We start from the raw sequence: 12,530 nt of genomic DNA, 5'->3' as shown, positions 1-12,530 counted from the left end.
TCTCTCTCATAGGTCACTGATGAATTATTGGAAAAAATTGCATCAAGAAGTCAAAATATAATTGAAATCAACATTTCTGATTGTCGCAGTATGTCTGATACTGGCGTGTGTGTTCTAGCATTTAAGTGTCCTGGACTTCTTAGGTATACAGCCTACAGGTGTAAACAGCTTTCTGACACCTCTATTATTGCGGTTGCTTCTCACTGTCCTTTACTTCAGAAAGTTCATGTAGGCAACCAGGACAAACTTACTGATGAAGGACTCAAACAGGTAAATTTTAGCATCTATAAAATGGTTTTACTTGTATTAACTCAACATTGTTTTCTTGCAGCAACACTTTGAAAGATTGCTATGTTGTAGCAACATACATAGCAACATACATATTGTAATGTTCAGAGACTAAAATAAGTCATCCTTTTTATGTATCTATGAATATTTGGGTTAGTGAACTAGAGTGCCATGGCTGTAATTGATAAATTAACTTTTTTGTGTTTTTTAATAAGTGCCTGAACTTCTTTGACCAGCCATTTTATTAATTTATTCCTTTGTTACTTCAATTTTATGCGAAATTTTGCTTTAGGTAACAACAGTATGCAGTTTGGGTCAGCATGAGGTTTTAAAAATTAACTTTTAATTCCTCTTTTATGTTACTAGATGACATGCTTACATGTTTTAAAATATCTTTTAAATGGAAGTCCAAGTTAAGGAGTATAAAATGAAGAAAAAGATGGTAATTACCTATATTAGGTGCAATAATTGGATTAAATATAGTATCGTGTATTTTCTGGTTGATTCACTTTCTTTGGAAATGGTATTTAAGGTTTCTTGTCTCAGAGTGGATATTGAATGGATTGTATGTGCCAGTCCCTGAATTTGTGAATATTTTGAATATTTAGTAATGTTCCCTCTATTGTACTAGGCACTTTTTGTAGTTTTTATTTAACCTTTGAAATAACTTTGTGCAAATAGTTGATTTAAACTCATTTTGTAAAGGGAGAGATTAAGGCTTAGAGAGACTAAGAAACTTGCCTAATGTATAGTAGACAGTGGACCTGGGATTTGAAGCTTGGATTCTCCAAAGCCCTACTGCCCTACAGTCTTTCCATTTTTTCCATGCCAATAGACTGTACTCTTCTAGACCTTGAATAAAGGAGTCTGTTCCATGAGGGCAGAGGCTATGCACATTTACCACTCTACCCACAGTGCCCTTGGCAAACATTTGTTGAAAGAAAGAATTAATAATTCCACTCAAGAACTTTGTCAGAACTATTTTTTAAGTTTAGAATTGAGATGTAGTCCTAATAGTTCCCAGGAAAAGCAGAGTATCAGTAGTGTCCTAGACTTAAGTCTGATCTGAGATGAAGTCAGAAATAATATGAAGATCCCTAAATTTATTGATTTATTTAAATATTTGTTTATTTATTTGGCTGTGCTGGGTCTTAATTGCAGCACGTGGGATGTTCATTGCCACGTGTGAGATCTTTGTTGCGGCATGCAGGATCTTTTTAGTTGCAGCATGCAGGATCTTTTTAATTGCAGTATGTGGGATCTTTTAGTTGTGGCATGCAGGCTCTTAGTTGCCGCATGTGGGATCTAGTTCCCTGACCAGGGATCAAACCCGGGCCCCCTGCATTGGGAGCGCGGAGTCTTAACCACTGGGCCACGAGGGAAGTCCCTGAAGATCCCTAAATTTAAACACTGCATATGAATTAACTGAAAGCTCAGTATTAGAAGAAATTTGGAAAGACTATCCTAAATAGTACTAGGTGTGTCAATCCAATTTATGTGTTAAGAATCCTGCAATTTATAAGGGTGCCTATTTTGTCTGCTCAGGCTAATTGTGCAACAACAGTCCTACCTGTTGTAATATTTGTCCTGATCTGTTTCTGCTATGTACAGGATTATTCACTAGCAAAGCATTTTATGAAGTTCTTAAGTCTGTTAAAACAAATTAATCTTTGAGGTAAATTATAAATTTTATAGACATGGCGTGATTTTTTTGTGACGGAAATTTCCCAGCAAGTTATACTTCACAATGAAACATTTAAAAAGTCTATGTATTTATTAAGAAATGGATTAAATTTGCTATATATTTAAATCTGATATAACACAAATAGGTACCAGTTGACCAGAGTGCCAAGTGTGTTCCTTGTAAAAATAAGGTCATATTTATGGTTGAAATAGAGGGAAACTAAAAAGTTCTTTAAGGAACAAGACAATATGCCAGTTAAGTATTATGAATTTATCTAATATTTACAGCTTTGAGACTAATTATGTAAATCTTCCCTAGAATGTGAGGTATTTTGGAACCCATTAATTTATGATAAATTAGGTGTTTGCTTCAGATTTTTATGGTTTCTGAATTATGAATTAGTTATATATGAAGTAATAATCTGATAAAAGTAGTAAAATAAATCTTTTTCATTCTAAGTAATTTTATAAGTAATTGCATATGAACCTCATTGCAGTACAATGAGTAATCCTTTCCTATGCTTAAGATGGTGCTGTGGTAGGGTGTGTCCTCTTTTAGCCTCTTTCTTCTGTTGGGATAGTGTTACGGTATAGTAGAAAGAGAATGGCTTTCATATATACACAAAATAGAAGTAAAAATTTTATGAAGTAATATATAGCCTTATGAACAGTGCAATTGATATTTTCTATTCTGTACTATTAAGTTAAATAAATGTTGATCTTGATCCACTCAGTAAATTAATTTCATGACCCAGTGATATTTGATAAGCTCTGATGTGGACTACATTATACTTTTAGTGAATTAACAACTTAAAAATGTATAATAAGGTTTCAAAAGGCCTAGTATGGAGCTTTCATAATTGATTAATTTTCCTGGTATTTTTCTCTTTTTTACTCTTAAACATAGCAATTGATTGAATTGTTGCTTCTGTAGAGCAAGTTGAAAGGTTTGGAAAGCATGGACAGAGAACTAAAGGAATTCAAGAAAATGATGCATGAACAAAATGAGAATAGCAATAAAGAGCTAGAAAGTATAAAAAGGAATGAAATAGGAATTTTGGTGCTGAAAAGTATAATTACTGATATAAAAAATTTAGTAGAAGGATTTAGCATCAAATGTGAGCAGGCAGAAGAAAGACTCAGTGAACCTGAATAGGACAAATGAAATGATCATGTCTGAGGAGCAGAAAGAAGAAAGAATGAAGGAAAGTGAACAGAGTCTAAGGGACCTGTGGGATACCATAAAGTGAAGGGAGAGTGAAAGAGGCAGAAAGAGTATTTTAAGAAATGATATGGCCCAGACTGTTCAAATTTGGTGAAAGACATGAATTTACACATCCAAGAAACTCAGTGAACTCCAAGCAGGATGATTTCAAAGGGGCCTACATTAAAACACACAATAGTCTAATTTTCAAAAGCTAGAGCCAAAGAGAATCTTGAAAGCAACAGAGAAGTGATTCATAGCATACAAGGGATCCTCAATAGGATTAACAACTGATTTCTCATCAGAAACCATGGAAGCCAGAAAGCAGTTGGCTAACATATTTAAAGTGTTGAAGGAACAATGTCAACCAAGAACTCTGTATCTGGCAAAACTGTTCTCCAAGAATAAAGGTGACATTAAGATATTCCCAGGTAAACAAAAACTGAGGAAGCTCGTTCGTAGACTTGCCTTACAAGAAGTGGTAGAGAGAGTTCTTCAGGCTGAAATAAAAAGACACTAGATAGTAACTGAAAGCCATATGAAGAAAAAAAGAATGCGAGTATAAGTAACCACATAGGTAAATGTAAAAGATAGATTTATTGTATTTTTGGTTTTTAACTATTTTTTTCTATATGATTTAAAAGGCACATGTATAGAACAGTATTTATAAATCTTTGTTAATGGGCACATAATGTATCATCTGTGGTAATAACCATATAAAGTAGGAGGGATAGAGATGTACAGGAATAGGGTGTATACTATTGAAACCAACATGGTAATATTCAAATAAGGTTATTATAAGTTTCAGATGTTAATTGTAATCTCCATGATAACCATTAAGAAAATAACGAAAATATATACATGAAAGTAATAAGAAGAGAATCAAATGGTACACTGCATAAAATCTACCAAATACAAAAGTACAGTAATGGAGGAACTGAGGAACAACAATAAAAAAAGTATGAAACATACAGTAAATGAATAGCTAAACGGTGGAAATAAATCATTCTTTATCAGTACTTTAAATATAAATAGATTAAATTCTCTAAAAGGCAAAGATTGGCAGAATAAAAAAAATAAATCATGCATATAAAGTCTAAAAGAGACTCATTTCAGATAACAGACACAATGAGGTTGAAAGTAAAAGAATGGGAAAAGATATTCCACTCAAATACTAATAACCAAACAGAGCTAGAGTGGCTATACAGATGGTCCCCAGCTTACGATGGTTCAACTTAAAATTTTTCGACTTTATGACGGTGTGAAAGCCATATGCATTCAGTAGAAACTGTACTTCAGGTTTTAAATTTTCATCTTTTCCCAGGCTGGCAATATGTGATATGACACTCTCTTATGATGCTGGACAGTAGCAGTGAGCTGCAGCTCCCAGTCACCCACACAATCATGAGGGTAAACAACTGATACACTTATAACCATTCTGTACCCATACAACTGTTCTCTTTTTCAATTTCAATGAAATTACATAAATACTCAACACTTTATTGTAAAACAGGCTTCATGTTAGATGGTTTTGCTCAACTATAGGCTGATGTAAGTGTTCTGAGCCCATTTAAGGTATGCTAGGCTCAGCTATGTTGTTCAGTGGGTTAAGTGTATTAATGCATTTTTGACTTACGATATTTTCAATTTATGATGGGTTTATCAGGATGTAAGCCCATTGTAAATTGAGGAAGATCTGTATTATCACCAGAAAAAAAATCAATTTTAAGTGAAAAAAGGTTGCAGGAAACAATGAAGGTCATTATGTATTGATAAAAGTTTCAATTAATCAGGAAGATATAGCAATTATAAACATATATGACTCAAACAACACAGCCCCTAAATATATGAAGCAAAAATGGAAAGACTTGAAGGGAGGAAAAGACAGTTTTACATTAGTAGTTGGAGACTTTAATAATCTACTTTCGGTAATGGAGAGAACAACCAGAAAAGATCAACAAGAAACTAGAGGACTTGAACAATGCTGTATGCCAGTTATACCTAACAGGCATATACAGTAGGCTACACTCAACAACAGAAGAGTACACATGGAATATTCTTAAGATTAGATGATATTTTGGACCACAAAACAACGTTTAATAAGTCTGGGAAGATTGAAACCATGCAAGTATCTTTTTTGACTATAATGACGTGAATCTAAGAATCAGTAACACGAAGAAATATGGAAAATACACAAATATGTGGAAGTTAAACAGCATACTCTTGCACAACCAATCGAACATTGAAGAAATCACAAGGGAAATTAGAAAATACCTTGAAATGAATGAAAATGAAGACACAGTATAGCAAAAATTATGGCAACAAAAATAATGTTTAGAGAGAAATTTATAGCTGTAAAAGTTTATGTTTACAAAGGAAGAAAAATCTGAAATTAGTAACTTAATTGTACTCCTGGAGGCACTTGGAAAAGAAGAGCAAACTAAACCCAAAGCTAACAGAAGGAAGGAAATAATGATCAGAGCAGAAATAAATGAACTAGAAAACAGGAAAATTATAGATAAAGTCAATGAAACCAAAACTGGTTTCTTTGAAAATACCAACAAAAATGACAAACCTTTAACTATATTGACTAAGAAAAATAGAAGATTCAACTTACTAAATCAGAAATTTAAGAGTAGATATTACCACTAACTTTATAGAAATAAAAAGGATTATACAAGAAAATTATGAACCACTATGTATACCACAAACTGGATCGCCTAGATGGAATGGGTAAATTCCTAGAAATGTAAAAACTACAAAAACTGACTCAGGGATAAGTAGAAAATCTGAACAGATTTGTAACAAGTAAGGAGATGGAATCAGTAATAAAAATCCTCCCAACAAAGCAAAGTCAGGAATCAGATGGGTTCCCTGTTGAATTTGGTTTAACAGATAAAGAAGAATTAATACCAATCCTTCTCAAACTCTTTCAGAATACTTAAAAGAAGGCAACACTTGCTGATTCCTACAAGGCCAGCATTACCCTGATTCTGAAGCCAGACAAAGACACTACAAGAGAAGACAACTACAGACCAACATCCTTAATGACTATAGATGCAAAAATCCTCAAAACAACATAGCAAACAGAAGTCAACAATATATTAAAAGGGTTATATACTGTGGCCAAGTATGATTTATCCCGTGAATGCAAGGGTGACTCAACGTACAAAAATCAGTCAATGTAATACACCACATTACCAGAATGAAGGAAAAGACCCCACATAATCATCTTAATTAGCTCAGAAAATGCATTTGGTGAAATCCAACACCTTTTCATGATAAAAAAACACACAATAAACTAGGAATAGAAGGGTCTTTCTCAACATAATAAAGGTCAGATGTGACTAAGCTACAACTAATATCACACTCAATGGTGAATAGCTGAAAACATTTCCCCTAAGTTCAGGAACAAAACAAGGATGCCCAACTTTTGCCACTTCAGTTCAAAATTGTATTGGAAGTTCTAGCCAGAGCAATTAGGAAAGACAAATAAAAAGCTTCCTAATTGGAAAGGAAGACAAAAAACTATCTCTATTTGCAGATAATGTTTTTTATATGGTAAACCCTAAAGAATCCATAAAAAAACTGTTTGGCCTAATAAATGAATAATTCCATTTATCATGGCATCCATAATAATAAAATATTTAGGAGTAAATTTAGTCAAGCAAATGCAAGACTTATACACTGAAAATGGCAAAACATTTTTGAAAGAAAGAGGACCTAAATAAATGTAAAGTCATCCTGAGCTTGTGAATTGGAAGACTTAATATTGTTAAGATAATACTACCCAAAGTGGGCTACAGATTTGATGCAGTCCCTATTAAAATTCCAGTGGTGGTTTTTGCAGAAATGGAAAATCCATCCTAAAATTCATAAGGAATTTTAAGGGACATAGAAGAGTCACAGCAATCTTGAATCCAAAGAACAAAGTTGGAGGATTCATACTTCTTTATTTTAAAACTTACTACAAAGGTATAGTAAATAAAACCATGTAATATTAGCATAAGGATTGACATATAGACCAATGGAGTAGAATTGGGAGTCCACAAGTAAACCCTCACATCTGTGGTCAGTTGATTTTTTTTTACCACAGTGGCAAGAACATTCACTGGGGGAAGGAACACTCTTCAAGAAATGGTGCTGGGAAAAGTAGATGTCCACATGCAAAAGAGTGAAACTGGACCCTTACCTTATACCATCTACAAAAATTAATTCTGAATGGATCAAAGAACTAAATTTAAGAGCTAAAACTGTAAAACTCTATGAAGAATGTATAGGTACAAATCTTCATGACCTTGGATTTAGTAATGGTTTCTTAAATATGACACCAAAAGAATAGGCAAGAAAAGTATAAAACAGATAAGGTGGACTTGATTAAAATTAAAAACTTTTTTTTTTCAAATGACATTCTCAAGAGAGTGAACAGACAACCCATAAAATGAGAGAAAATATGTAGAAATCATATATTTGATAAGGGTTTAATATCCAGAATATATAAAGAACTCTTACCATCCAACAATAACCCATCCCGAACTCAATTCAAAAATTGGCAAAATACTTGAATAGATACTTATCCAAAGGAAAAATACAAATGGCCCTCAAGCACATGAGAAGATGCCCATCATCATTAGTCATTAGAGAATTGCAAATGAAAATCATGAGACATCACTTCACACCTACTCCAATGGATATTAATAAAAAAAAAAAAAGCAAAAACCAGAAAATAAGAAAGTGCAGTATGGAGGTTCCTTAAAAAACTACAAATAGAACTACCATATGACCCAGCAATCCCACTGCTGGGTATATACCCTGAGAAAACCGTAATTCAAAAAGAGTCATGTACCAAAATGTTCATTGCAGCTCTATTTACAATAGACCAGAGATGGAAACAACCTAAGTGTCCATCATCGGATGAATGGATAAAGAAGATGTGGCACATATATACAATGGAATATTACTCAGCCATAAAAAGAAATGACATTGAGCTATTTGTAATGAGGTGGATAGACCCAGAGTCTGTCATACAGAGTGAAGTAAGTCAGAAAGAGAAAGACAAATACCGTATGCTAACACATATATATGGAATTTAAGGGAAAAAAATGTCATGAAGAACCTAGGGGTAAGACAGGAATAAAGACACAGACCTACTAGAGAATGGACTTGAGGATATGGGGAGGGGGAAGGGTAAGCTGTGACAAAGCGAGAGAGAGGCATGACATATATACACTACCAAACGTAAGGTAGATAGCTAGTGGGAAGCAGCCACATAGCACAGGGAGATCAGCTCGGTGCTTTGTGACCGCCTGGAGTGGTGGGATATGGAGGGTGGGAGGGAGGGAGACGCAAGAGGGAAGAGATATGGGAACATATGTATATGTATAACTGATTCACTTTGTTATAAAGCAGAAACTAACACACCATTGTAAAGCAATTATGCTCCAATAAGGATGTAAAAAAAAAAAACAAAACGTGCTTCTTCAGATGTGGAGAAATTTGAATCTTCATACATCGCTAGTGGGAATATAAATGGTGCACATACTGTGGAAAACAGTTTGGTGGTTCCTCAAAAGATTAAACATAGAACTATCATTTGACCCAGCAATTCCACCTAGATGTTTACCCCAAATAATTGAAAACAGTGACTCAAATAGATACTTGTTCACTTATTTTCATTGTATCATTATTCACAATAGCTAAGGGGTAGAAACAACCCAACTGTCCATTAAGAGATGAATGAATGAATGAAATGTATGTCATGCAATGAAATATTATTCAGCCTTATAATGGAGTGAAACACTGTACATGTTACCACATGAATGAACTTTGTAAACATATGCAAAGTTAAATAGGCCAGACACAAAGAACAAAGAACACATATTATAAGATTCTACTTAAATTACCTAGTATAGGCAAATTCACAGAAACAGAATGTAGGTAGAGGGCTTCAGGGGCTAGGGGAAGTAGGAAATGGGTACTTGTTGCTTAATGGGTAGGGAGTTTCTATTTGGGGTGATGAAAAAGTTTTGGAAAGAGAGGTGTTGGTTGCACAACACTGTGAATATAATGTCACTGAATTATATACCTAAATATGGTTAAATAGCAGTTTTCATGTTTGATATATTTTACCACAATAAAGGAAAAAAGAAACATTACTTGTTTTTAGATGCTGAATTTCTGTGAGATAAAGGAAAATGTCAGTCTCATCTAATCTATCTTTACATGTTCTAGTGATATTCAGTCAACTAAGTAAAGAACAAGTATGTAACCTTTATGAGTATCTACCATGGGTAGGGCACTGTTCATATATTCCAACTATATGTTGATACATTTAATTTCTCTTTTGATTCACAGCCACTCTGTGAGATAGGTATTATTTCATTTTTATAGATGAGGAAGCAGTTACAGAGAGACCATAAGTAATTTATCTGAGACAAAGTAATAAGTGATAGGGCTGGCATTCTTATCCAGGGATGTCTTGAGTTCATACTAAATCCACTTAGCTCATTTCCTCCCCTTTTCAGATTACGTGACACTCATTTTATCCCTATAATGATAAGTGATATTTATAATGAGACTGAGAAACTAGAGATCTTGAAAAGCCTCCTTTATCAAAATGTGTTACATTTAGGTAGTTTAAGAATGTTTTAAGCATTCTGTTTCTAAATTAGCATCACAATTTGCAAAGGGAAGTAAATAATATTTTGGGTGCTTTCTATATGACAGGCATTGTATTTTGTGCTTTCATATTTTGTTGTCCAATTTAATCTTCACAGCAGCGCTGAGGTATTTCAGGATGAAAAGTTGAATCTTTTGGAAGTTAAGTAACTTGTCCAAGTTCACATAGTTGGGAAGGTATGGAGCCAATATTCTCATTAAATTTTGCTTGATCTCTGAATCATGTCATGTGGAATCATATCTAGGATTTTAAGCTGGAATTTTTAGTTCAATGACTAGAGAGAAAATTTTCCATCTGTAACTGGGAGTATTGAGCCTTCATGTAATTCAAGAAGGCTTCTTTCTGGAAATTTATCTTTATAGTATTGAATACTTCTAAAAAGTTCTCTTCACATGAATCCTAATAAATAGTGTTCTAATAGCTTCCTTCTTTACCCATTAATAATAATAGAGGTATAAAACATTTATTTAGTACTTTTATATGCTTTGCAGTGTGCCTTAATAAGCATTTCCATTTGTGTTATTTTATTTAAAATCTTCTCCACAACCCAGTGAGGTATAGGTAGGCATTGTTATAATTCAGCATAAGCCTTCTGGGCCTGAGAATGGAAGTTGGTCAGTTAACTGAAAATCAGTTAAATGATAGAATCACAAAAATCAATATGTACTATAAACATTTTAATTAAAAAATACTATATAACTGTAGATTCATTAGTGAGTCTTCGCGGGCCTCTCACTGTTGTGGCCTCTCTCGTTGCAGAGCACAGGCTCTGGACGCACAGGCTCCAGACGCACAAGCCCAGCGGCCATGGCTCACGGGCCCAGCCGCTCCGTGGCACGTGGGATCCTCCAGGACCGGGGCACGAACCCGTGTCTCCTGTATCGGCAGGCGGACTCCCAACCACTGTGCCACCAGGGAAGCCCTATTAGTGAGTCTTTTGATACAGGGTCAGGGCCTTTTTCTTGAGTTAGAGACAGCTAGTTAGAATTTGACTTTATTTTACTTAAACTATATCAATGATGTGGCACCCATGATTTTCAGTTGTTTTTTTTTTTTAAATTGAAGTGGGACAGGTAGTCACTACTTATGAAGGAATATGGGTGCAGCTTGTTTTAGAATATGATTTTCCCAATATTTTATAACTTTATAGTTGTCACTGAAAACTAATTCATCAGCACTTTTTTATGGCTTTCATTGAACATAAAACATTCAACCTACTTTTTTTAGCAAGAGCTTTCTTTTTCCTTCTCATTTGTCGGTTTATTTAATATCTAATGTAATTATGTTATAATAATTATAATTAGAAAAAACAGGTTTGGGAAGAAATATCACTTTCTCTTGACTGTTTTTTTTCATCTCAGGTTTTATTGACATTTGCTGTTTCATTGTGTTGATTTTTTTTACTGTGGCAAAATCTACATAATATTTACCATTTTAACAGCTTTTGAGTGTGCAATTCCAGTGACTTTAAGTATGTTCACAATGTTGTGTAACCATCGTAGGCTCTCTTCTAATTTCTAATTAGCATACTTTCTGGGCCTATCTAGCTACCTCCTGTAAGTAGAATCATACAATATTAACTCTTGTGTCTGGCTTATTTCACTTGCATAATGTTTTCAGTGTTTATCTATGTTGTAGCATATATCAGTTTCATTCCATTTTATGGCTGAATAATATTCTAGTGTATGTATAAACCATATTTTTTTCTACTCATCTGTTGATGGCTTCCCATGTTTTTAAAGTTAAGCTGCAAAAGTTTTAATCACAGTATTTTAAAATTTGAAACATTAATAATAAGTAACAAATGTTTCTATGTACTGGTGCTAAAATAGCATTTTTGCTGGTTTTCTAAAAGATAAAAAAATCTTTTTAGTGTGTAACAAATTAATCAAGTGATTATTCCATGTATGTTCTCAATTTTCATTTACTCTTGAGTTATACATCATGCTAGTACAACTAAAAAATAGTATTGGTACACATTTTGGGAGCTTATGTAGCATATTTTCATTGTATTAAATGGAATGTTCTTTAAAGAGGCAAAGTTAGACAATATAAATCTAGGAAAAAGATTCAAATTTGAGTCCTTAAAGAGGGTCAGATGAGTGGCAGTTTGAAAAATTTGCTTTGCTTTCTTTCATATCTCATTGTCTGTGCTACTCTACTACAAATGATGAAACTAATGAATCAAATTATGAAATTGTCATTTTTATGATTTCACAAACGTTAATAGTTAGCATAGTTGGGTGAAGTTACTAGAAGATATGGATTGGGTTTTCTTCACTGTTTTCTTTTGCATGTGTATAATAGTGACAGTGGTGACATATTGGGAATGGAAAGTAGAAGGAACAACTTCCCTCTTCTGTTGAAGGTGGCATACCTCATGTTTTAAAAATATGTTCTTAATACTGGTTTTGAGCAGATTTCGTGTGACATTGGAAGACCTAATCTTATTTTTATCCCAGTGGGTCCCATGTTCTGGTTTCAGTTATCTAGATTCTTTGTCGAAGTATATTCTTCCTAAGGTGTTTGTTTTATTACAAAAATAACCCAGTAACAACGTATAGCTTGCTAAAACAAATTCTCAAGGGTGGTGTGCAAAATTTTAATTAAATTTTGAGATACTGGGAAAATCACCTCCAAATATTTTGTAGAAAAATTTGAAAAATACCTTTGGAG

General features: G+C 33.7%; 1 protein-coding gene across 9 annotated transcripts in view; it reads left to right on the top strand.

Annotated features, from left to right (window-relative positions):
* Positions 1–12,530, top strand: part of FBXL17 (F-box and leucine rich repeat protein 17) — a 480,781-nt gene that overhangs the window by 15,682 nt on the left and 452,569 nt on the right. For all 9 annotated transcript variants that reach the window (XM_089909151.1, XM_022591594.3, XM_022591605.3 and 6 more), the window contains one exon: positions 13–270. In XM_089909151.1, coding sequence (XP_089765277.1) covers positions 13–270 — 258 coding nt within the window. The remainder of the gene's footprint in view (positions 1–12; positions 271–12,530) is intronic.

This window comes from Delphinapterus leucas, chromosome 3 (assembly GCF_059928025.1).
Source record: "Delphinapterus leucas isolate spDelLeu-1000000601 "Yukka" chromosome 3, BTC_Dleu_Yukka2, whole genome shotgun sequence".
NCBI classification, from domain to species: domain Eukaryota; kingdom Metazoa; phylum Chordata; class Mammalia; order Artiodactyla; family Monodontidae; genus Delphinapterus; species Delphinapterus leucas.
This window is presented reverse-complemented; position numbering and strand designations above follow the sequence as displayed.